Source organism: Schistocerca piceifrons, chromosome X, assembly GCF_021461385.2.
Source record: "Schistocerca piceifrons isolate TAMUIC-IGC-003096 chromosome X, iqSchPice1.1, whole genome shotgun sequence".
Lineage (NCBI taxonomy): Eukaryota > Metazoa > Arthropoda > Insecta > Orthoptera > Acrididae > Schistocerca > Schistocerca piceifrons.
Genome location: NC_060149.1, coordinates 694414862 through 694441747, shown reverse-complemented (window position 1 = coordinate 694441747; position 26886 = coordinate 694414862). Strand labels below are relative to the sequence as shown.

Below are 26886 nucleotides of genomic sequence, written 5' to 3'. Positions count from 1 at the left end.
TGTGCGCTCCGAATTACTGCTCGTTGTATGCAAATGATATTACATGTGCTACAGCGGGTGCTCACTCTTTTTTCACATTTCAATCATGTTAATTGATACCAAATATTGCCTCATGATCAAAATATCATATTCTGAGGTATTGTTATTATTTATTTTCGTTGACTGATGAGTTTATCACCCACACACACGTACATACAAAATCTTTTTCTCCTCTCATATTACTACTGAGCTGACCGCGAGACTGAATGCCACCTGTTGGCGCTGCGCTGCTGTAAGAAATGCACACAAGCGGAGCCGAGATGAAAAGTGAATCATTCTAGCGACGATACGGGCTGCAAATGGCGAAATCCACTGACGTTAACGACTTTGACGCAAGTCAGATCGTTATGGCCAGGCGCTGGAACGAGCATCACGGAAATGGTGACTCTGGTTGGCTGGTCAAGTGCTACTGTCGTGAGCGTCTATGGAAAGTGGTTGAATAATGGTGGAACCGCGAGTGGGCGGCAATGATCTTCACTCAAAACAGAATGTGGAGGCTTGCCCTCTCTGTAAAGTAGGACAGACGCCGATCTGTGGCAGACGTGAAGATAGAGTGCAACGCTGATACAGGCACAAGTGATCTGGTCAACATCGTTCAGCGCGCACTGCTGAGCCTGGGACTCCGCAACAGACAACGCACACATGTTTCCATTTTGATTCAACGATATCGTCGAATATAATTATAGTAGGTGCCGGTTCATCTAGATTAGACTGCAGGTCAATAGACACGTTTCGCATCACGATTCTCTTACACCAGGTCGATGGTCATGTGCGATACATCATCATACAAGCGATAGGCTGGTCGAAACGTGTACCGCACCACGGGCGCAGGCCGCTAGGGACAGTATTATGCTGTTAAAGACGTTCGCCGGACTTCGTTGGAGCCTACAGTAATAATCAAAGGCAACACGGCAGCTGTGAGTTCCTGAACATTATTGCGGACCACCTACCTCCCTACATACTTGATCTTTACCGAGACTGCGCTGTCATCTTCCAGCATGATAACTTTCCATGCCACAAGGCAATAATCGTGTTGAGGAACATGACAGTGAACTCACGTTGATGTCTCGTCCACGAAGTTAGCTTGGTTTGAACCAGATGAAATACATTGGGACATCAGGGGGCGCCGGCTCCGCGCCAGCGAACCTAAGCCTGTAACTTGAATGATCCGTGTATAGCCATCTGGTGCTACGCACCTCTTGAGACCTACCAACTACTTTTCGAATCCACGCTACACAGAATCGCTACTGTATTGCGCTCCAAATATGGACCAAAATGCTACTAAACCGGTGTCCATAATATTTTGGTTCATCAGAATGTGTAGATCTTGGTATGGAACCCCGAAAAGTAGCGTATAAATGAAAACAGCCTTCATCAGGTTATGAAGAAGCATTCTGCAATGCGGTAAGGTCTTCGGAGACCAGTATCTGAGAGTCACGCGTCAGAACCATTTTACCACATGCGCAGATCACTCAAAGGAGGATTCAGCTGAAATTCATGGCGTCACTGTGGTAGCTGTCAACGGTCTTGTAAAACAGACGCCTCACGATCTTCCCGGTGTCGCGCGCACGTGAACGTACTGTGCAGTGTTCTCCGCGAACACACTGGACTTCTGCCAGACATCTGAGTCACGAGCTTTTTATCTCTGCTCATTTATGGGTGAAATACATCTATCCAGTAAGTTACCACCCCACTGCAATCTGTAACTAAACAATACACAACAACACTGCACAGAGACTAAGAAGGAAAAGAAACAAATAAAAAAAAACGAAGCGTTTCTTTCCCATTAACCTTTGCGCCTGCGATAGTGCAGCCCTGACGAACAACCCGGCCGGCCTGAGTTTTCTCGCCACAAAGTGAACCTGCATCGGTGCCTTTTTTTTAAAAGTCATTCTGTGTCACTGTATCCGTTAATTGCGTTGGCGCTTTTCCGCCTAATGGAAACTGGACACGAAGCGGTCGTGGGTGATATATCTGAAACCCCGGGCAGTGCTAATAAATTCCGGCCGCCGGTCGCGTAGTCACAGTTTCCCCATTCAAGCCGGCGAGTTGAATAAATGGCGGTAGCGGCGGGCCGCACGTGAGTGACATGTGAGAAGGCTGGCAGGCTCGCCTTACACCTCTCCACCTCTCCACTGCGCTCCTGACAGCTGCGGCCGAGCCGCCCCCGCCCCCGCCCCGGCAGGCGTAGTCCCTGGGAGGGGGGCCGTGTTCCCACGTCTCATCACGCAATTAATGTTGTGCTTAAAACTCAGTATTTACCACAGTCACAGTTGCGTTTAAATACAGCTGACCACTGGTCACAGCCAATAGCGGTCAGCTTCAAATCTGTAAGAAATCGCAAATATACAGAAATCGCCAGGGCATCCTGCTGTATAATTAAATGCATCAAATCGCTTATGCCACACTGGGTGATCAAAAAATATATTTACAAACCTTGGGGCCAGGCACCTTACAGCAAAACAATGAAAGTATCATAAAATAACACGCCTAAAAATGCTTAGTTTTTAATGAAACTTCGCACTGAACACATCAGTTACACATCGTCAACCTGGTCGCGTCATCAACTTGTAAACTCACAATAAATGTTCAAAATGTCTTCCTCTTGCTTACACACAAACTTGTGTTCGTCGAATCATAGTCTTTCGCAGCCTTTCAAATGCTGGCTGGCGGTGGAAAATCGTTCCGCAGGTTTCCACGAATTTCTGCATCATTTTTGTCTACTGCATAAGTAAATTGTTGATGGTACGCCCTTCTCTCCCCCACCCCCCCCCGCCCCCATAGTTTAATATCCAAAAGTTTGACCTGATGTCGGAAGAAAGAGCAGCAGACCATGGAACTTGTCCTCCTCCACCCACTCCTCAGTCACAGTAGATCAGTAGATACCAGACATGTGTCTTCTTACTTGCACGGGGACATCTTCTAGTGAGTTTTCGAGAGTCTTCTCATTAAATTTGGGATGCCCCTGGAAAGCCGCTGACCATAATTTTTTATTAAAAACTAGAAAACGACAGATTTTCGGACATTATACTAGCTGCGTTCCTTGTTTTAGTGTAAGGAACATGTCCCAGAAGTTTGTAAAAGTAATTTTGAATCACCGTGTGTATATAAAAACTAGACACTTTCAACTTTGTTACAGACTGACACGGGACCTTCGTTGCCGTGTATAACTGTCTCAAAATTAAAATACTGGTAGTAAGGAGGTGGAGGAGGCGCGATGGATATCCCTAAAGACAAGCATTACGAATAAGCTGCAGCACTAGTAGAGTGGGGCGGTAGATTGCGAGGGTTAGGCACATGAAAGTACACTCGCAAGTGTGCGTTAAGGTAAGCACATTTTTCCTAAAGGGTGACTAGCTAAACAGTAAGACAACAATCACAAAAAGGTACTCTAATCTATATCTTTGAAAAAATTTAAAAATAATTTAAATGCAATATGTTATCGAACACAAGTTTGAAAATGAAAACCTCTCAGTTTTTAGATTTCAGATTTTTGTGATTCATGACTTTATTGTTCAATTAGTCGGTAACTTTTTGTCTGTTTTGTCTGTTTCCTCCAAGGTCCTCATTCCCCCTCCCCCCCTTCACCCCTCCCCCTTACCCCCTCCAACCCCTTTCCATGTACAGTTACGTTGCCGTGTTAAGCTTAGCCCAAGATAAAAAGTACTCATGTCTCAAACGATTCTACATATTTAATCTTACAGTAAGAAACCTTCACGGTTTCTGCATATTTGTCATTTTTGTGTAGTTTTTGTAGATCTAATGATGGCCTCCAGCGACCTAAACAGATAGTCAATTGTATTCCATCGCAATTGTAACTGTAATCAGTATTACGTTTCCAGTGGTTGCTTCATCTCTTGCAGGCAGTAAGTTTGCCTCAATAATGCTCTGCTGGTATTCTGCAAAATGAATCAACCGGCACAGTGCTACCTCAGCAGCAACAGCGCGTCCGTCACGTGGGCTCGCATTCAGCACTATTACCGATTTAGAATTCAAGCCAATTAATACACTTATTTTAATCTCCTTTGTTATTCTTTCTGTACGTGTAGCAAGCGATAACGATAACACAGCAGAAATTTGAAAGAAATTTAAGTTCAGAAAGTGAAATTAAAATTGCAAGGATTACCAACAACAATGTAACTCCGTCAGAGACGGAAAAGAACTTGGAACATCAGTTGAACGGAATGGATAGGTTCTTGAAGAGATATTATCAAAGGAATATCAGTAAAAATAAAATAATAATGTAGTGGAGTGTGGTCGCATTGAGTCAGGTGACAATGGAAGAATTACCGGGTGAACAAAAAGTCAGTATAAATTTGAAAACTTAATAAACCGCGGAATAATGTAGATAGAGAGGTAAAAACTGACACACATGCTTGGAATGACATGGGGTTTTATTAGAACAAAAAAAGTACTGCTAGACGCGTGAAAGGTCTCTTGCGCGCTTCGTTTGGTGATGATGGTGTGCTCAGCCGCCACTTTCGTCATGCTTGGCCTCCCAGGTCCCCAGACCTCAGTCCGTGCGATTATTGGCTTTGGGGTTACCTGAAGTCGCAAGTGTATCGTGATCGACCGACATCTCTAGGGATGCTGAAAGACAACATCCGACGCCAATGCCCCACCATAACTCAGAACATGCTTTACAGTGCTGTTCAGAACATTATTCCTCGACTACAGTTATTGTTGAGGAATGATGGTGGACATATTGAGCATTTAATGTAAAGAACATCATCTTTGCTTTGTCTTACTTTGTTATGCTAATTATTGCTATTCTGATCAGATGAAGCGCCATCTGTCGGACGTTTTCCGAACGTTTGTATTTTTTTGGTTGTAATAAAACCCCATGCCATTCCGAGCATGTGTGTCAATTTGTACCTCTCTATCTACACTATTCCGTGATATATTCAGTTTTCACATTTATACTGACTTTTTGATCACCCGGTACATCAGAAAATGAGAAGCTGAAAGTAGTAGACAAGGCGGCGAAGTACCTGATGACGCCAGAAATCGAGAGGATATAACATGTAAACTGCCAACAGCAAGAAAGAGCTACATGTTAACGTTGAATATAAGTTTAAATGTGAGGAAATCATTTCTAGAGGTATTTGTCTAGTGTGTAGTCTCACACGGAAGTGAAACGTGCACGATAAACAGTTAAGAAAAGAGTACAATTTTTTCAAATATGATGCTATAGAAAATTTCTGAATATTACATGGATAAATCTGATAACTAATTAAAAGATACTGAATGGAATCGGGGAGAAAAATGTTTACTGGCACAACATGACTAAGAGTAGGGACAGGTAGACAGAATTCTCACTAAGGTATCAAGCTATAGTTAATTTTGTAATAGATGGTACGATCGGTGGGTGGGGAGCGGGGGGTACTAATTGTATAAGGGTATAAAGTCGTGAATAAAAATGGTTCAAATGGCTCTAAGCACTATGGGACTTAACATCTGAGGTCATCAGTGTCCTAGACTTAGAACTACTTAAACCTAACTAACGTAAGGACATCACACACAACCATGCCCGTGGCAGGATTCGAACCCGCAACCGTAGCAGCCACGTGGTTCCGGACTGAAGCGCCTAGAACCTCTCGACCACAGAGGCCGGCAGTCGTGAATACACTAAGTAAGTTCAAATAGATGTAGGTTACACAGAGATGATGAGGCTTGCACAGGGTAAACTAGGGTTGACAGTTGCGTCAAACAAGTCTTCGGGATAAACACCAGCCCACCGTGTCGTAAGTGGACTAAATGATCTGAAATCGTTTATCTTCATTATCGATAACACAATAAATTTGAAAAAATTGAAATTTGTCGCAAGTGTCCTCACCCACAAGAAGATTTTTTACAGAACTCTTGAAATAGTTCGCCTCTATGCGAGTCTGACAAATTACGGCTAGCGGAAGAGTGCGAGCGATAGAGAGACAGAGAGAGAGAGAGAGAGAGAGAGAGAGAAGGATTCTACGAAGAGATGCATGGATCTGTTTTTTTATTATTTATTCATTCTCGGAAGATTGGAGGAGTAAGACCTTCTCTTAAATCTAACAGGGAATCTTCATATTTTACAGTATTTTCATTATGACACACGTTTTATAAGAGGTCTTATATTAGTATGGAATCCAGTACTCCGAAATGATTATGGTATCAGCAGTGAAAACAGTAACAGGTAAAACAGAAATTTCTTTGTGAAAAGAAGAACAGTATGAATAAATTACTGGCAAATAAATTGAGACTGTGGGTCCTGGTATCAATAAAAGCCAGAGAGGAAGGAAGAAAGGAAGACAAAGAGGTGTGTGATACAACACATATAATGAAGAGGTAATAGACTTACTGAGAAACGAAAATAGAAAGAACCACAACTGGGAGATGAGATATTATACCGCTTAAATCAACTGCAGGGGATATGCAACGACTTGCTTAGACAGGAGTTCTTCTATGAACTATTTTCTGTTTTCATATTCATACATGAATCCTAGGCAAACGATTATTTGTCGATGGCTCACAACAATCTGGCTTTAGTCTTACAGGTTGCAGTATGAATACGGTCAAGCCTCTTTTATTTCTTGTAACGATCGAAATACCATTGAATTACACGATCTAGGAGTTACAGCTGTTGCTGTTCTAAAACTGCCGTTTACTCATTCGTGTAACATTGCAGTTGCTTAGTTTAAGAGACAATTGGTAGTCGCTACACAAACGACTGATGTTTCGCACGTTAATAAAAAAAGGCGTAACAGGTTGTACGAAAGTTGTAAGAAAGATCAGAATTTAAAGTCCCGTTGACGAGGAGGTCATTAGAGATGGAGCACAAACTTTGTTTTGGGAAGGATGTAAACGAATTCGACTCTTCCTTTTCAAAGGAACAATTCTCGAGCTTGCTTTACACATTAAGGGAAACACCCGGAGATCTATATCTAGATGACCGAATGAGGATTTGAACTGCCATCTGTCAAATGCCAGTTCAGCGTCTTACACTGAGGCAACTAACTCGGTCGTTCTTAAAAAATGTCATCTCTCTGCAAATGACGGTATTGTATGCAGATCATTATAGCACTAAACTACGGTACGCGCTGCATGTGTTCAGGTGAGCCTAGATTATTGTTCATACCGAGTTCTATCTCAAACTGAAGTCTCCATCCGTTTTCAAGTAAGATCGTATGACTGTAAGCGGCATCCATATCGAATAAACGATTGTGCAGAGTTTGTGTAGCCTGTATCAATGACAAATGAAAAATTCGCAACACCGTGGCGATTACTTCTCTCCTGTTTTCTTACTTATAAATTTGTTCATGACATGTACGATTGCGCTAAAAATATCTATGAAACTTACAGAAGTGTCTCGAACCTGATACATGGCCTTTTTATGTATTGTACCGAAAATATAAACGAAATTCCAGAATCTTATACTTGCTCGATATTCTTCATTTGATCTCCAGTTTCCTTGTTGCAACTAACATAGAATTCATCACAAATGTCTAGTTCACTGAATATGATTCATACCTGACATAGGACCTTCCATTGCCAGTTTCCAAATTTCCATTTGTCACAGTTTCAGTTGGGTTTAGCTGGAGTAGATCAATGAGGATACCTAATTTATTTGGAAACACTAAATAGTGTGTGAAATGAAGCATAAGGTATAACAAAGGTGAATAGTGAGCTGATCATTTGTTAAATTACTAGGCGATAATTTAAAGCGATGGGCCTGTCTTCCGACAATATCGATACGATCGCTAGCTCAGTTTCAGTTCGTCATTTAACAATAGATTATGGCGATAATATTTACTTACATGATGTTTACACTATCAAAATTCGTTTCTACGTAATCATCAAGTAATTCTGGATATCTACCCCACTGTCAGCATTTTTGAAGGCTTGAGAATAAAGAAGTATTATCCTTTCACAACGTTGCAACTTCCTCGTTAATTCGTAGGTGGGACTGAAGCATACTATTTGACTCCTCCTACATTTTTGCTGGAGATTAGATGGGTAGATCGCATTACTAATGAGGAGGTATTGAATAGAATTGGAGAGAAAAGACGTTTGTGGCACAACTTGACTAGAAGAAGGGATCGGTTGTTAGGGCATATCATCAAGCATCAAGGGATCACCAATTTAGTATTGGAGGGCAGTGTGGAGGGTAAAAATCGTAGAGGGAGACCAAGAGATCAATACACTAAGCAGATTCAGAAGGATGTAGGTTGCAGTAGGTGCTGGGAGATGAAGAAGCTTGCACAGGATAGAGTAGCATGGAGAGCTGCATCAAACCAGTTTCTGGACTGAAGACCACACCACCACCACCACCGCCACATTTTTGTGACAATTAAGTGAAATTGCTCATATTTGATAAATCGTTTTGTTTGAAGCGTTAGGAGCATCGCAGTTTCATTCTAGTTCACTTTTCAGAGAAGGCCAGTTACTCGAAGAAGTGACGAGCACTGGATCGATTTATGGACCAATCCTACACTCGGTGAGCCCTCACTTGGTTACCAGCTTATAAAGTTTAGTACTCACAAAAAGAAGAATTCGTCAAAGAAAGTTACCTAAACGAATTTCGGTTAATCGCAGGGTGGTTCCTTTGATAAGGCCACTCGTGATTCCCTTCCCTACTTTTGCCTCCGTCTCTAATGATCTTGTTAAAACAATTTCAGCTGTTTCACGACTATAATTTTAAGCAAAAAGATTTCGCGTCCGCTAACGTGGTCACATTTCGTAGTCCTTAGTAAAGATTGAGTCAGCTGTGTTCACTTAACTTTGATTCTGCGTGAACATCAAATCACGTTCAGATAAATAACCAACACATAGTAGGAATGTGAAGTCCATTATATTAATGCTATATACAGGCATAAAAAACTTTGATACGATACGACGTCGGTTAGATGATAATACTTGTATGTGATACAATGCTTAACGATTAATTACAAACCGAACAAACTAGAGACTACAGAAAAAAGAAAAATAATTACACGTGTAATACAACCAAGAAGTGAATGAAAACTATTGAAGAAGTTTATTAGTGTCTAAAGAGTTTGTCGGAGGTAATTGCATTTTATTTTTTTGACAGCTTTTCAGAATGAGTGACCCAGATTAACGAAAGAAAATAATTCTTCATTCTAAAAGGCTCTTTCTCACATTTTTTGTGAAAGTGATTTGCCGCTATTTACGGCTATTTCTGTTCTTCTACAGGTAGAGGACTCTCTCCGACGGTCGGAGTTGAAACAGGAAGCCAAAAATATTCTCATTCATCCAGACTGCAGTAATACACGTTAGTTGTATATCATCTGATTGTAAACACATTAAATTGTTTTTCTAATAGTCTTGTGTCTACATATCTTTTGAAAAAGTCTTTAATTATTCGGTACAAAAAAAGCCGATCTCTGAAGCTACTGTTAAAGGAAATCACAGAAATCGGAAGCTTCTAACTTACTTCCTATAGAATGTAAAAACTGATGCTGTTATAAAATATTTTCTGTGATGTTCACTATTGATGTAAACAAAAGGCTTGATTTTAAAACACATTTTTGCGTTTCTACCGAAAATAAACTCAGTGCATATGAAGCCTTTTAGAAATTACCGGTGCAAATATTCTAGTATTTATTTAAAAGACTGGAATAATAGCTCAGTTAATGGAAACAAAATTTTAGTTTGGAAAGAAATAATAACCAAGAAGCGGGAATGACAGAGAGAATAACTTTCAGGTATAAAGTACTGAAGTTCACGTGGTACGTATACCGAAAAGATAGTAAATAAATGATGATCAGTGAGGACAGAAGAAAGAACATAACATCGTGAGGAGGATATCTAATAACAGAGGAAACATAGGACATTTCAGACGAAATGGGGAACAGAAGTTGGTCATAAAGGGAAAGCCGGCCAATGTAGCCGAGCGGTTCTAGGCGCTTCAGTCCGGAACTGCGCTGCTGCCACGGTCGCAGGTTCGAATCCTGCCTCGGGCATGGATGTTTGTCATGTCCTTAGGTTAGTTAGGTTTAAGTAGTTCTAAGCCTAGGAGACTGATGACCTCAGATGTTAAGTCTCATAGTGCTTAGAGCCATTTGAATAAAGGGAAAACAGCAAAGCTGCAGTCGGCAAGACGAATCTTTGTACAATGCCTACTCCTATATCTGTATTAGGTTCGCTGCCACACAGTGTTTGGCAGAGCGTATATATTTACTTCGTATATTTACCCCTATCCTACGCCACTCATGCATGCTACAATGCAATAAATATATCGGCAACACTATAGGTAATCTTGAACTTCTTTAAGTACATCGTCGTTCTAATTATACGAGATGTTGATGGTAGAAGCAGTATGTTGCTTGTCACGTTTAGGAATGTGGACTCGAAGAGTTTTGTGAGTCAGGCTCTATTCGTTCCGTGTATGGTATTCCACTAAAAATTTTTGAACGTTTCTATATTCGTTGATCAAAAAACCCCGTGACAAAGCATGCAGCTCTTCTTTGAATCTTCTCTGCCTTGTTATTTGTGCTCCTTTACAATGAAGGTGAAGATCATTTCACGTACTTTGGAGTAGATACTCTAACAAGTTATATTACAGCTCGAAGCAGATTGTCTACCATAAGAAGCATATTTTCCCCAATGACTATTTCTACACTACATTGCACTGTGTACCAGAAATGGCAGTGTATATCTATACCTTGGCATGTAAAATAGAATAAAAGTACGGGTGTCCCTGCATTTCAGTTGAAACTTAATGTGTTGTTTCCAGTACTGTGTCCCATACATAATTTTTACTGAAGTATTTGGATAATATTGTATATTATAAATTACAGTCGAGCTGAAGTTCGTAAGATACTTCCACTAACCTAGTTTCGTAGCTGACGCCACTAATAAGGTGATAGCTGAGCTTCTAGCGCAAAGTTCAGGATCGCTGTTCAAGTCCTACTTTAATTTTTAAACTTATCCGCATTGTCTCATGGACTGAGGGGAAATGACAATGTTTATGATGATTCTCCATTTGGATCCGTACTTTAATCTCAGCGGCTCCTTCGGCGCCTTTAGAAAAGAATATGCCTTCCGTCTACGTAATCAAAAACAAATACAGAAAGCGACACAACGTGGAAACCCATCACAATCACATACTAAGCTATTACACTTGAAAGATAACAATAATGATTCGAAACGACAAATGCCCCAGTGTGTATCTGGAATGCTACGAAAATTCTAGGCCACGTGTGCTGTATGTCATTTACATTCATCACTTTTTTTGCTAGTATAGTTTCTGTTTCGGACATGTCTGTCTTATAGATTGTCAGAACCTTCCTTTTTGTAGTTATTTGATCATTTATTATTGGATTTCGCCAGAAAAAACAACTGTTACCATAGTTCTGCTGATTGGTCATTAAGGCGAAATGAATATATTTACATCCAGAACTCCGAGCAGAAAACCTGTTGCGAGTATCCCTCGAAGTATAAAGAGGAATTGATACACATAAACTATGAAGGGTTTTGTGGGAAATAAAGTTTCATTAGGAGCCTGATTCTTATATTTCTATATTCGGTGGTGTATCGCCGAAATTTCGAAGTTTTATTAGAAATTTAGCTTCTCAAGTTGGTGAGAAAAAGTGGACATGTGCAGGCTCATTCATTGAAGAGCAAACCCAGTTAACCAACCGCATATGCTACATTATTTATCCTGGTGAGTGATGTGAAAATATAACACTTGTCTTTGAAAATCACTTTCAGTATAAGAGAAATCTCAGTGTAATCCCAGAGCCTACCGCGTATTTTTTCACATTTGAGAAAATACACGGAGCAAAACCGCAGCACTAGCAGATGTTATTAAGTGACCTTTCTAGTTACATACCGTCTAATGAAAAAAAACAATAAATTACAGAAAATTATTATTACATAACATCTGACTGAGATTTTACTTTAAGATATGCATACAGAAGTAGTAATAAGCGGGAATTTTGAAATATCTCTGATTTTAGGGCATTTCTTCCGAATGGATTCAAGACTGTAGCAATTTGGATGCACAAAATAGTCTCGAAACCATTTTTTTAATTGGTAACACAGATAGTTACATCCAGTCCCGGAAGAGATGCGAAACAAGACAAATAAGCAAAATAGAGAATGATTTTCTGACTTGAGGAAGTTAACTTGCGTTTTAGGGTTAGGCGCGGAAACTAAGTTTTTAAAGCATTAAATACTATTTTCCTTGTAAGAAGGAACCATGCTATAAGCTTCACCACAAGGAAAAAGTAAGAAAAGAAGCTTACATCGTACTGATCATAGGAAGACGTCAAAGACGCCTCGATCCCAGGATGCAATCGTGATCCACCGAAGAGGCCTGGTGGGCACCCAGGATGATAGGTCTCTGCAGCTCGCATATTCTGTTACGGCAGAAAAACATCAGCCAAAATTATTATTTACTCGGTGAAACGACAATATGTATTAACGTCGCCTACCGCGAACTTCTTAAATTTAGCATTTGAGAACCGAACAAAAATAAAAACGGAATAATCTTTTGTCAGTTACTAGCTCTTTTTTTCGGATGATCACTTCTGACCTAATATGTGAAAGTGACGGTTATTACTCTTCCTACAAACTGAGTTTAAGTTTCCAATGGTAGCCATGTACACTATAGGTATCCTTAACTGGAACAGTGAGCACAATAAAAGGCTACTGTATATAAAACAATTACACTCATTTTTGCCGAAACTAATGATTAACTGAATGACTGAAAAAAAAGAATACTTCGTCCATAATGGCTCTTTGTCAAGGTCAGCGACTAAACAGGTAACACACAGGAAACATTTCGATTTATTGCTTCTGTCAATTTTTATTTAAAGTCAATTACGCGTTTAGATCGGTATAGCATTGTCATCAGGTACAGGTAGAGTTAATTTTGTTCACATCATAGAATGCACTTGTGGCTCGCACATGTGTTGCCTGTCTGCCAGATAGCGATGTTACAATAAGGTTACCCGTCGTCTTGCACTAGTGAATAAATGTTATTGTTACTGCTAGGTTTCGGGGCTGTTTACATATTTCTATGCAGTAAGTACAGTCTCTACACATATTCAGAGCTATGTGAAACACTTTTCATTTGCTTTAAAAAATAGTAACATGTCCTCACTAATGCAATACTATATGCAAACTTCTTGTATAATTGATGTCTCTCAAACTGACGTTAAGTCAATTCCTCGACGTGAACAGATTGCAATCCACGTTGCTATGATGGCATAACCGTCTAAAAACGTCGTGAACTTTAAAAAGTGAATGAGGCAGTAAATCGATGTCCTCCTTCAGGATCAATCATTGTCACACACGCCCACATACACACAATCCTCTATTCTTCTATAGATCAACAAACTGCTTGTTATAAAGATTATACAGATCTGAAGGGTGTACCAGAACAGAAAATGGGATTAATTCGAGATGTCACAAGCCAATGCCATGAAACACTACACAAAAAGTTAATATGTTGTTCTTAAATAGTACCTTTATTTTCATTTAATTAATTAAAAGAAATCTTATCAGTAAAAAATGTTGCATGTATGGCACAAAAGAACATTATGAATGTATGTAATTGTAGGATTCACTGTACACGGAGCAGCTAACGAGTAGGACATCATTTGAGTTGACGAAAATTCTATAGCAGCTTTATTATAGAAACTTTCGCTTATGAGTTACGTCTATCTGTTGAGTTTTAATATGTAGATAAATCCATATATGTACTTCGTTCCTACGCCTTCTAGTAAAAATTCACCGAAACACACAGTTCGCTAAAAATGGAACATTTCACAACATGATGATATTTGACAATTAACGTATCAATTTGTTTAGAATTATATGAATGTAAATAATATTAAAAAACCTGTTGCTACTAAAAATAATTTTCTTACTTTCAATAATTTATGGAAACTGGGCCAAGATTATTATTTCTCGCTACACTGAAAATGAGATTTTCAGCTCCGTATTTGTTTGTATTATTACTAGAATAGCACAATCGGAAATAAATTACAGTATTCAACACTTCATCCATCAAAAGTATTACAATTATTTGATTTCGGATAGCAACGAATTCGCTTCAAACTAAAAAGGCGGGCAAGTGTTGTCTTGTTGTAGCCCCTTCAAAAGTACTTCAAAGTCTGCAGGACGGTAAGTTATTAGAATATTGTTTGAATTCTTTGGAGCTCTTGAGTTATTCTCAAATTGATTAGCTGTAAATCGCGTGTTTGACACTTTTATATGTTGAAAAAAAAGTTTCACACACTAAATGACACCAGAACCATTTCCTAAGCTTGGTCTGGAAACAAATTTTGTGACTCGGAACCAGATGATTGGAGATTCTGATCCAACTTCTCCCATACCTACTTAGGTAATAAATATACAGAAGGATACCTGAACACATCAGCTGGGATTACTCGAAACTCTTTGCCGTATATTCGTCAGATATTTGTGAGCTACGAATATTTTCATTTCGAGCAGAACTCCAAGTTCCAATTAAGTAGGAATTCTAAGCTGATAAATGTGATAACTCGTTTTATTGTGTTATCATTATCATTATAGTATGTAAATTCTTTCCCTTTTGGTTGGTTGGCATTATCTCTCTCTCCCTCTCTCTCTCTCTCTCTCTCTTTCTCTCTTTCTTACCGAAGAAGAGACTGTTGCCACTAGTAGGTTTCGTTCCATGAAACGACACATTAGTTATTTGGGACTAATTGGATATGTTCCTCACTTTCGTAGTACTGTATAATTGAGTCCTTCCGAAATCAAACGCAAGAACAACAGAAACTGAAATTTGTCTGCCAATAATGCAGGAGAAAATTTAGCTACATCATTCAAAAAGGCCATCTCACTTTCAGACACTTTTTATGGCTCTGAGCACTATGGGACTTAACTATTGTGGTCATCAGTCCCCTAGAACTTAGAACTACTTAAACATAACTAACCTAAGGACATCACACACATCCATGCCCGAGGCAGGATTCGAACCTGCGACCGTAGCAGTCGCGCGGTTCCGGACTGCGCGCCTAGAACCGCTAGACCACCGCGGCCGGCAGACACTTTTTATAATATAATCTGACTCTACACCAAATTCTTTGCTTCAACTTCCATAACTCAGTTTGCATATCCTCTGTTTTACTGCTTAGTGCAGCGTGCAAGTCTAATTGGGTTGACGAGGGAACGTACGGACTTCAGTCTGTAAGTTACACACGTCGTCCCACGCTAAGAGCATTACGCAATAAGAGTGGTGCATTGTTACAAGGGGGTACATGTTTCCGGTATCCTGCAGAGACGGTTTTCTTGCGGTACGGATACCAGGTACATCACAGCGTGCGATTGAAACGGCGCGGATGCTGGGAGCATAATCCGAAGTTGAAGTAAGCGGGACTATGCGACTCTTGTGGACAAAAAGTCTAAATTCCAGATCCACAGAAAAATTCTGACGATATATGGACCAAATGCAGTGTCGAGTGCAGCAGTGAAGTGGGCCAACAATTTGACCAAAGCCGCACACAAGAAGGCGATGTTGATCCACCACACAGTCCAGGTCTTGCACCATGTGATTTCCATTTTTTCGGCAAACTGAAAGAATATCTGAGGGAAGGAGAGTTTCCAACGATGAGGACTTTCATACAGCGGTTCTCGAATGGCTTCGTGATCAAGAAGTGGATTACTCTCGTCGAGGATCTGAACGATTAGTAGGGCTTTCGGACCGTTGTTTACAGAAACTGGATTACTATGTTGAAAAATAGTATCACGTATATGTGTCACTTTGAAGTATAGTGCAGCGCTGAATTAAAGCTGCTTGGCATCGCATGATAATGTCTATCTAACTTTATGAAGTCTCCTTGTATATTACAGTTTTGTGCGGTACAACGTAGTTCTGTTGTAGAAGGCTGAACATCACTGTGACAGAAACCACACATCTTTGCAATTACTTAGCTGCATTCTGAGTCAATGAAAACCTTTGCCGCCTGAGACTGGTCTCATGTGGGCCTATAATCCGTACGTTGTTGTGGACGCCAAGCGAAGGAAATGTTTTTATTGTAACATCTGGGAGACACTGCTACTATCAGCAAGATCGATAGTTGATGATACAGAATTGTAATTAAATGTAATGTAATTTATTCTAATCGAACGATGTAAGTTGTAGATAATCTGCTACTGCACTTTCCAAGTCGTGAAATCCAATTTTTGTTTGAAATGTACTAGACGGACCATTTCGGCAGACGCTATCATTCACAGTTTATTGTTTCCAAAATTTTATTTGTGGTAGCCACAAATGTCTCATTCGGTTTCCTGAATTGTACTCCACTAATAGTTTGCTGGTAATATCAATTAATAAATATGGTGGTACGCGTACTTATTCCACAGTCAGCCGCTGATTGCTGTGGCGATAAATATCAGTGTAGGTTGCGTAGAGCTAATATAAATTTCAGTGTACAACGTAACTGCGAAATACTGTGCCTGCCTTTTACAGAGATGCCTTTAAAGGTGAATACCAATCCGAGCCACGAAAATGAAATACTACGCGAATGGCACAGTTGACCAGCCTGAATTTTATGAAAATCAAAAATTTGGGCTTTGATTTTTCTAATGCCAGCAACTGGAAGCTTAATTATCTCGACTTACAGGCATTTTTTCAAACCAGAAAAATTTATCAAAATTGATATTAAACACCCTAAGCAATATTTCCGACACGGCTTCCCGTCATTACGGTTTCTTATTATGATAAATCTGTCATTTTTGTTAATATCTAAACTATGAATAAAGCAAGGTGGGGAGAATATACTGCCAAGAAATTAGTTTTACATGAAGAGAGTTACCAGTGCTTCATTGATTTAAAAGGGAGCGAGTCCACACCGACTTTGTCATGTTACAGTATTCCTTTTTTCGTTTTTAAATCATGTCAGAGGTTCAATAACTCTATTCTTCCTAGTCTTCGCCCCTTTTTTCAGAGCAGTAAGTGTGCTTTTGATGCTTAAAGAATACATTTGATACTATAACATTCAATGTAGCAATCTGTCTCATACACGGATCTCTTTTTCGGGAAACACGTGGACAATAGAGCTCTGTTTTAGGCTTTGCCGTAAGATTCTGTAAGTCGAGGAAATCTGACTTTCGCAAAGTTTTTATTGTTAACGTCAGCGTTCATGCCCCTCAAAAGTGTCTGTGTGAAGTATAGAAGGTAGCCATGAGATGGTTAACTCGATTGCAACGACATTACAAGGACCCTCTTTAGTGCAATAATATTCCTGACACTAACTTCTGCAACAGCAGCTGAATAGGACTGAGTATGACGGGGTATTATACCAATCAACTGTGTTAGAATAAAGAATAATAACTGAATGCGTAATTCTGTAGGTGAGAATCGTCATTGCTGCAAAGTAAAAATAATTTCATTTCTTGCAACATTATATGCACTTCGACTGATTCATAAAATTATGAAAATAAGGAGAGCTGCTTATGGTAAACCTGAGCTTTTATTTGAAACAAGTAAATAACTGTTTTAAAAATGAATAAGCAATGAAAATGAAATACTCCTTTTCGAAAAAGTTCGTATTGTCATACATTTTCCTCGATTACAAGAAAGCAATTAAAACCGATACAACTGATGACATAAATAGCAACGAAGTTTTCTTGCTTCAAAATGTTAAAAAATATGTCATTGCATCCATAGACAGTAGAATGCCTATTTTTTCAGATGAGCTTCGATGAATTCTAGACATTCATCGTGTCCTGCGCACAAAGTTTCTATTATTTGATACGTTTTTCGTCGCGGAAACATCATACGCTCAACTTCGCCATGTACACTGTTTCCCAGGATATTCATCTGAACTTATGATAACTCTTTCAGCCGAGAATGATACTTACGTCTCCATAATGGCGACGTTCACGTTTATGTTTATTCATACTAGAATTTTATTAAGTTTCATAACAAATATTTTAGTTTCACTTCCTCTTATGAACGACAAACGTGTATAATTATGCGTGGTGGAATAAAAGGTTCTGAATTAGCGATGTTGGCGGAGAAATTATATAAATCGTTAAGTGGAACTCTTTTCTGGAAATTCGTAATCTACTCTTATTCGACATCAAATGTTTTTGACGTCTTGTGTTATACAGCTCGTACTATTCCTGTTTCCTTCTAGACGAAAACATTCTCTGAAATACAATACAGACCAGACGAAAACAGAATTCATTGCACTGTTGAGTAAATTTATTGACTCATAAAATATTTTTTGTTATTGAAAAATACGTTTCAAATTCTGTGAGACCATTTACAGATCCAGGTTTCATCATAGCACACAGAGATTTTAGTCTTTTGGTCGTTTCTGTACTGCGGATACTTGTGGCTTAAGTTATGAGCTTTCTTCCTCGCACAACACTGAACATATACATACGACATTTTACTTATAACGACTAGTCACCGTAAGGGTGCTCTACGCAACACAGAAAGGATCAAAAACCTAGTTTAAAAGGGATTGTCCGAAGCGCCTTATCGTTCACCCACAGGATACGAAATCTATTGTGTATCAATAAAAACGTATCTTTTACCCGTAAGCGGATTTTATTCAGCAATCAAATGTACGAGAAAGTCATGTTACATCATATATAAAATGAAAAAAATCATTACCAAGATCACTACACATGAGTCAAAGATTCTCCTGTTCATATCATGGAGACGACCACTCATTCTAGAGTTGGACTCTTTAAGTTCAGTCCGACGTTTCAAAAAGTGTTCACATGAGATGATACTCGACAAGCAGTGTAAACCTAGAGAAATGGGTGTCTGAATTTTTAAGAAATTTACTGACGATGAAGAGGAACATGGAACCATGAAAGACGAATATATCTGATGACAATGATGACACTACTGAGACAACCACATATTACACACAAGAGAATACAGTTGAATTAAACAGAGGTGCTAGTGGATAGCACAAAGATACGATCACTTGCTACAGAGTTTTTGGCGGAAAACATGAAAGTTAGTTTATTCTTTATGTCATTTTTTTTTCTAAAAGTAATTTTTCAAGGAGGTTCCTTTACGTCTCTCCTTTAAAGACTTTTCTTGCCGAAAATGTTGTTCTGAACATTTGTAAATTACATGTGTGTAAGGAAATACACGTGGTAAACTCTACATCTTGTTATCATACTGGTGACACTTACAAACATTATCCAACCTCTCTGGTTAGTTTGAGAGATCCGTCTGAGTAACGCGTTTCTAAATAACAGTTTCGAATGTACAGAGTAAATCTATTGATCACGGCGTCAGTGTTTTCGTCAGCTTACATCGTGAACTTCGGACACTACAACTAAAGAAAAAAGTAATTTGAGGTAGTTACCATAAGCATAAATGTCACTCAGTTAAAACTGTGCTGCGACTCTAATCATTTCACACGTAACGCCCCACGGGGGACGTGTTATCTGGTCTTCTGATCGCATCTGCAGCAGAACGCACTGACAATACAGCCGTGATAAATTGCTCTCGGCAAGGGCGAAGTATTTCATACTTCCATACCGGTCATTACATGGATCGCAATAGTTAGCTATATCGTGAATAATTAATCACTACGGAATAGAAGTTGCAACATTATGTGACATATCTGGGTACAAAGATACGTGTATCTAATGGAACATTTATGACGCAGAGTAAATGAGAGAGAGAGAGCTAGAGAAACATAAGAATTCCTTAAATGCAATGCGTCACAGAAATTCCACGTCACTGTCCACATTTATTGCCCCCAATTAGGTGACAGACTCCTGATATTCTCTCAGAACTTCAGGCATTATAGTGAACAAACATAATTCGCAGCAATATTTATTCATGTTTGCTTGTTCGTTTAATACCATCTACAAAACCAACTGTCAAATTTTGTATTCGTATTCATAGTTAAACTTTCTCGCTAAAGACCATAAACAAAACTTTGGCTGAAAGGATTGTCTGGTGATCCTCTAATCTATGAGAGCAAAATGTATCATTGCTTTCAAATGTAATCTTTGATTGATACATGAAGCTAATATCTCAAGTGACGAGGGAGATTATTACGAAAGAAACGTATTTTGTAATAAGAAATGGAAATGGAAATGTCGTGTGGCTAGGGCCTCCCGTCGGGTAGACCATTCGCCTGGTGCAGGTCTTTCGATTTGACGCCACTTCGGCGACCTGCGCGTCGATGGGGATGATACGATGATGATTAGGACAACACAACACCCAGTCCCTGAGCGGAGAAAATCTCCGACCCAGCCGGGAATCGAACCCGGGCCATTAGGATTGACAGTCTGTCACGCTGACCACTCAGCTACCGGGGCGGACTTTGTAATAAGAAAAACTGTAAACAAAGGAATTTGTCTATCATTTAAAAAATAAAATTCCTGAAATATAAAATCTGTTCTCAAAGTATTATTGCGTCTTACTTCACTTCGAAGGGACACAATTCTTGGCGTCACGTTATTATGCAATGTGTAAACATTACCGTTTTTAGTAGTAAAAAAAAATTCAGTGGTTGCTACCTAATTTAGTCATATTCTTCATGTTAGTTTCCACTATGAAATAAAATTACCTTAAAAGAAATAAAATCGTTAATTCACTCCATCGCGTGCTGCCAAACTACACCATCGCACGGACAGTGTCTTGTATGTATATCAGGACGCTGGCGCGGAACTACTGCATACATGTATGCAATCATTGCATTCCTTCACGACGTGACGTAGGGATCTATAGTTTTTCAGTATTCAGGATCGTCCATCACAATCATAAGGGTTAATTTTGGGGCCTCACCAACAACAAACAAAACTATGATAAGGTAAGCAACGTGCTTAAATTTCAATCGTCCCTCAAATTAAATAACTGACTTGCTATAGAGTGTCAGACACCGGCTAGGTCCCAAAACGATCAAAATATTTTGTGTAATAAATAAAGCTGTATTTACTTTAGGTCGCCGTAAACTTCACGATTCTTTTATACCCTCGGCGTATGGCTGAGGGTACGTGAGCTCTGATGAATCGCTTAACAAAATTTGCCTGACATTCTTACGAGCTTGTAAATTGCGTAAGTTATTGTAGCTGGTGCAGCTTTACAGGTATGCTAAGTCACAGAATGTAAATAAGAGGTGATGATTGATTTTGTTACTCAATAATTACTGGCACTAAAATTTTAAGAAGCTCGACCGTTATACGGCGTATTATACTGTTGGTCCAGTAATATGATTTGCATACCGGGCCGGATTATCATTGGGGGACAATCGTTCATAAGACAACTTGCACCAGGCAGTAGCGCCGGCTGCTGCTAATACTCCTCCGGTGATAAAATACAACACAGGAAAGTGCAGATTGAACACATGCTCAAACACTTACAGCGGACTGACATTGTGTCGTTCTGTCCCATTAATGCGTGCCTCACTTATATCCTCACACATTATCTGATGTCAACAATGTTCCCGAAGCGTTTCTTCCTCTCATCGAGTCAACTGTAATAATACGTAAATGATGGAGCACGTTTTGCGGGCTCTAAATGCTTTTACTATTATTAAGCTGTCCAGAACACTAGGAGAGTCCCAAAATTGTCTTTTATTTACATAAATCGTATCGTCCACTCTGAAACACATCATCTGTCTTCATTTTTTCTATGTAAGAAGTCCCCTTCAATTTTTTACGAAGGCATACTTTAAATTTTCCACGTTTCAGTGAATTGTCGTATCTTATTTTTGAAGTCATAAGTATTTCACAGGAGAAAAATGAGAAAATCGTCATTGGCTTAATTTTTATTGATACGGGTTCTGCCTGCGGATGAGTAACTACTATCGGAATCTCTAGACAGTACTGTACACACAACGATGAAGACTTGTCTTTTTAGAATACTGATCTTGTAGATTCCACAACATGCTTAGCAGCAGTTCAGAGGACAGAGATTAATCAAAATAAAAGTATTTACGGATGACGGACCCCTGATGCCGAAAGATGCGTTCACTGATCTTCGGCATATTCATCCTTGAAGCGTGACATATCACGTATGAGATAGATTTTTTTTTTTTTCAAACGAAACCTCTTGTGGGAACAATAGCAGCTAAGGAAACCAATTTTATATTTTGAGCGCGCAGTGATTGACATATTTTGCAACAGGAGAACTCACAACTATCTAAACCCGCTGTCGTTAATTTCAGCCGCACTTTTGTTCCGCTGCCTGTAGAACTGGTTATTGAAAAGTCTGGACGGTGGTACTCGTGTTAGATTGCTCGTACTTCACCGTGCTGCAGTTGATAATTTATGTAGCACTCACATTGTCTGCGGTAACTTTTAGTAGACGGCATGAATCGAGCAACGATCATTTTATAATGCTGGAGAACATGGCTTGAGGGACACCGGCAGGAAGCCGCATGCTGCGCCGACATCTATATTAATAGCACGCTTTCCACGGTGCGGGTACAAGCACTGCAACGCTGTCGCGCCACACATTTTATTGGCTGTGTTGGAATTCAATCGCCCGGACTGCAAGCCCCGATACGGCCCCCGTTTTATGAGCTAGCACTCGGGAACAACGCGGCCGTAATTTTTGACTTGCAATGAATGTTTATATTTTCTTCCTTTCATTTATCGGTAGTATTATCATTCCTGGCGGTAGCAAGAGCCGTAGTTTGCAGGAACATGTGTTAATAATGCTGTACTCAGTTTCTTTGCTTCTAACCTGGCACACAACTCTTACACCTTCATTTGGAACGTCACTTTACACGCTGCTCATTAGCAACAATGCTTGGACGAGAAAATAATTCGGCAAAAATAAAATAAGTGGTACACAGAACTACACGACAGGTACTAAGATACCAAACACTACAAACGTAGGATGGAGAACAGTAAAACGAGTTAAGGCCTTACTCCGCTGTCTGTAATACTAGTCTAACTAATACTGCTTATTGAGAAAATGTACGCAGTACATCTCACACCACTCGAGGACTTAGCTTTAGTTTTCTCCTGAGTGGGAGAGCACTGTACATACTCCGTAGCATCACCGACCTACTGGCAGAGGTTACACGTTTTCAAATGTTCTACACTGAAAGAAGCTAAAAAATACCTCCGTGCAGAGCGTGCGATTTCACGTGACAGCGGAACAACACTAAAAGCTGCGGTGGAAACGACAAGGAGGTTCCGTCCGGCAAGTCACACGCACGGAAGAGCACTTACCTCTTGGAAATCAGCCATCCCATCGGGTTGGTGTCGCTCCGGCAACGGCAACGGCAGCCCACATGCACGCCTCCGTCTCCCGGCGCCAGGCGTCACGCTTAGAGTGCCTCCGCGGGAACAATAACACCTGTTCTTATTGGACTAGTTTTGAAAATCACTTCGGAAAGCACAGCCAGCCCGTCTTGTTCTCCTGCGCAGGCTTGTGACGTCAGCAGCGACCAATGGGACGGAGACGCCGCGCGCCGACAGCCAATAAGGGGCAGGCGGGTCGGCCAGGAGAGGGGTGCCCGCCTGACATTCCTCTATCAGCTGAGCGCGAACCATATGCCGCTGCGCTGCATTCGTCGGCTCCCCTCCGTTCAGCACGTGCGCCCGTCTCCGTAGCGTCTTTAACGAAACGCGTAAAGATGTTTTTGTTCTGTACATACGGGGATACTTTGCTACCAACACAGCACAGTGTCCTTGCTGATGCAAAAGTGTGTCTCCTGTGAGATGCGGGGAGCGTTTATCATCTGGTAGTAACTTCTACACAGATTCTAGGCAACACGAGCGATTTACGTACCATCAGTTCTCTTTTCTATAGAAATTTCTTTATTTTCATTAATACTCACTCCTTGAAGTCCTACAATACGCACTGAGAAAATACATACACCACAGCAGACAAAAAGAAAACATCAAATACGCGTCATGACAAACAAATGAAGTTAGAGATTGAATTATGTTACTATCATCGTGACGGTCTCTTGCTCTTTTCTCAAGCGCTTTGCCTACTTAATAAATTAAATGGGTAGTTCAATGTTTTGTCATAAATGACTCATGGCATCTGAGTGGGTCTACTAGTTTTCAAACGGACAGAATATGGTGGTATAAACTGGTTACTGCATAAAGAGCAAGTTCATTCGCAACTGTATGAGTGTTACTGTTCTACTCCTGCATCGAAGTCTCCAAAACATGGCGTTTCGTGAACGAAATCCGTTTTTTTATCAAGTGCTGTCTTCCCGTAACGATTATTTTATTCTTTTTGTGGTTACTTCCTCTTGGAAGCAGGGAGGAGGGGAGGAGGCTAAAGGAAGGATAACAGTGAGGGAGGTGGACAATATTCAGAGTTCCTTACTGCGTTCACGAGTAATGGGAAGGAATATCGTTAAGTTTCAATTATGATAGTACATTCATATTCCTTTTGCTATTCCGGTACGAAATACGCCAACTAGCAATAAAAATGGAAATATGTCAACGATGCTACAGAAGAACTGAAGTCTCAAATGTTAAAATGTGCCGGCCGGAGTGGCCGTGCGATTCTAGGCGCTACAGTCTGGAACCGAGCGACCGTTACGTTTGCAGGTTAGAATCCTGCCTCGGGCATGGATGTGTGTGATGTCCTTAGGTTAGTTAGGTTTAATTAGTTCTAAGTTCTAGGCGACTGATGACCTCAGAAGTTAAGTCGCATAGTGCTCAGAGCCATTTGAACCATTTTTTTTGTTGTTGTTAAAATGTGTGTGAATTCCTAAAGGACCAAACTGCTGAGGTCATCGGTCCCTAGACTTACACACTTGTTAAACTAACATAAACTAACTTATGCTAAGAACAACACGCACACCCAGCCCAAGGGAGGAATCGATCCTCTGGCGGGAGAACTGAAGTCTACACTAGCCATTTCTGTGAAACATATGACAGCTCCAGAAATATTCTTCGATCTCTCCCGTACTATAACTTGTTGTTCATGTGTCCCTAGAAGTGAGTTAGCTCTTTAGGTCGATGTATGCTGTTTTTAAATTAGTAACTGAAATTTAAGTTGGCTGACAATAATTAAAATATCAAAAAGCAAAGAATATCCATGATAAAACTTTTAATTCGTTATAAATTTCATTGGCACATGTACCTGACGTACTGTTCTGCCCTTGCATCGAAGTCTCCAGGATCTTCTGATTCGTTTAAATGTAAAGTCTATAAAGCTCCATATAAATCCACATACATAAATCACTTTGAAGTGCGTTTCTAAAGGTAAATCATTCCAGCTTCAATGACATTCTGCTCCTCTGAAATCGCATATGGAGCTGGTGCAAAGTGACTGCCTATATGCGTCAATACGCACACCAATCTCTCTTAGTTATTCTCATTACCTATACCTACGATGGAAGCAGTAGATTCGTAGCACAGTCTTTCTCGAATACCGATTATCTCGAAAGCTGCGTCCCGTTTAAGTCTCTCCGAGCTCCCCCGTCTCAGTTTCGTATGGCTTGTACCATCATTTGTCGATCTTTTACAGAGCGTCTCTGAACTTAAAAATGTCTGTTGTCATGCCTACTTGATAAGGATTTCAAACACTGCTACAACACTGTAGAAATGGTTTCATTAAAATTTTGTTTTAGTTTCCTTAAGAGATCCACTGAAATTTACAAGACCTATATCACAAATTTAAGTATTCATCTCGTAATTTTACGTGTTCATCCCATTTTGTAATGCTTCACAGTATTTCTCGAAGTTAATTAATTGAAGTTACAGGTTCAAGACATTCACCGAGAGAGATCGTGCAGTGGTTATCACACTGGACTCGCATTCGGGAGGGCGACGGTTGAAACTCCCGTCTGACCATCCACATTTTAAATTTTTCGTAATTTCTCTAAATCGCTTTCGGTAAATGCTGGGATGATACCTTTTAAACTGCACGGACAATTTTCTTCCTCGTCGTTCCCTAATCTGAGCTTATGTTCCATTTTTAGTGACAATGTTGTCGACATGGCATTAAACAAAGATCTTCCATTCTTTATTCCTTCTATACTTTAAGTGGTAAACTTTTCTCATAATATTCGGTTTTTTCTGTATGTTGTGGGCGTTATCTTGCATTTATCCACATTGAACAGCAGCTTCCTTCATCAGGCAAGGCGAATTACAGCCTAAACCATTTCGAACTTCCCTACAACTATAAAATTCATCCAGTGGTAATAACTTCTTTCAAATAACAGCGTCGTAAATGAGCAAGCAGAATGTGCTGACAGCCATATGTGAAAAACCATTTATACACTAGTAGGGCCTATACTGAGGGCATTACCGATTCGATCGTGATTTCTTAAGGCACAACCCATATTCTTTCGTATCTACGGAACATTTTCCGTGAAGTGTAACTTACTGGAAGCTATTAGTTAGTAATAATTAGAGTAAATCCCATTTTGTGAAGATGCTCGGTTTGATCGTATCTTGGTTATAAATGTTTAATGCGCTGCTATGGAACACCCTTGGGAAATGGAGGAGGGCGAAATCCATTTGAAACTCAGGATATACTATTAACGCGTACTGATTTTTTGAGAGGAACTTGCGTTGTTCCTGGAATACCATAATGTTGAGTGCGTATTCTAGAGTCCTACAACAGTCAGATCATTTATATCTACAACTAAATGATTACTCTGCAGTTCACACATTTTTGTATGGCAGTGAGTTCCCAGAATCACTTTCAGACTATTTGTCGTTCGTTCCGCTCTCGAATAGCACGGGGAAAAATGGATACCTACATGTTTCCGTGCGAGATCTGATTTTTCTTATTTATTAAGATGGTCATTTCCCACAGGTAGGTGGAAGCCAAAATATCTTAGCATTTGGAGGAGTATCTAAATCATTGAAATTTCTTGAGAAGGTCTCGCCGAACGCCTTCGTCTTAATGTTTACCGCCCCAACCCGCTTATCGGATACGTA

The 26886-nt window shown here is 39.9% G+C and overlaps 1 protein-coding gene across 1 annotated transcript in view; it reads right to left on the bottom strand.

Annotated features, from left to right (window-relative positions):
* The window catches only part of LOC124722086 (Krueppel-like factor 2), a 34643-nt gene extending 11318 nt beyond the window's left edge, over positions 1-23325 (bottom strand). The window contains exons 1-2 of the mRNA XM_047247282.1: positions 23200-23325; positions 12285-12398 (exon numbers count right to left, since the gene is read on the bottom strand). Coding sequence (XP_047103238.1) covers positions 12285-12398; positions 23200-23217 — 132 coding nt within the window. The 5' untranslated portion in view covers positions 23218-23325. The remainder of the gene's footprint in view (positions 1-12284; positions 12399-23199) is intronic.
* Between the last annotated feature and the right edge of the window lie 3561 nt (positions 23326-26886).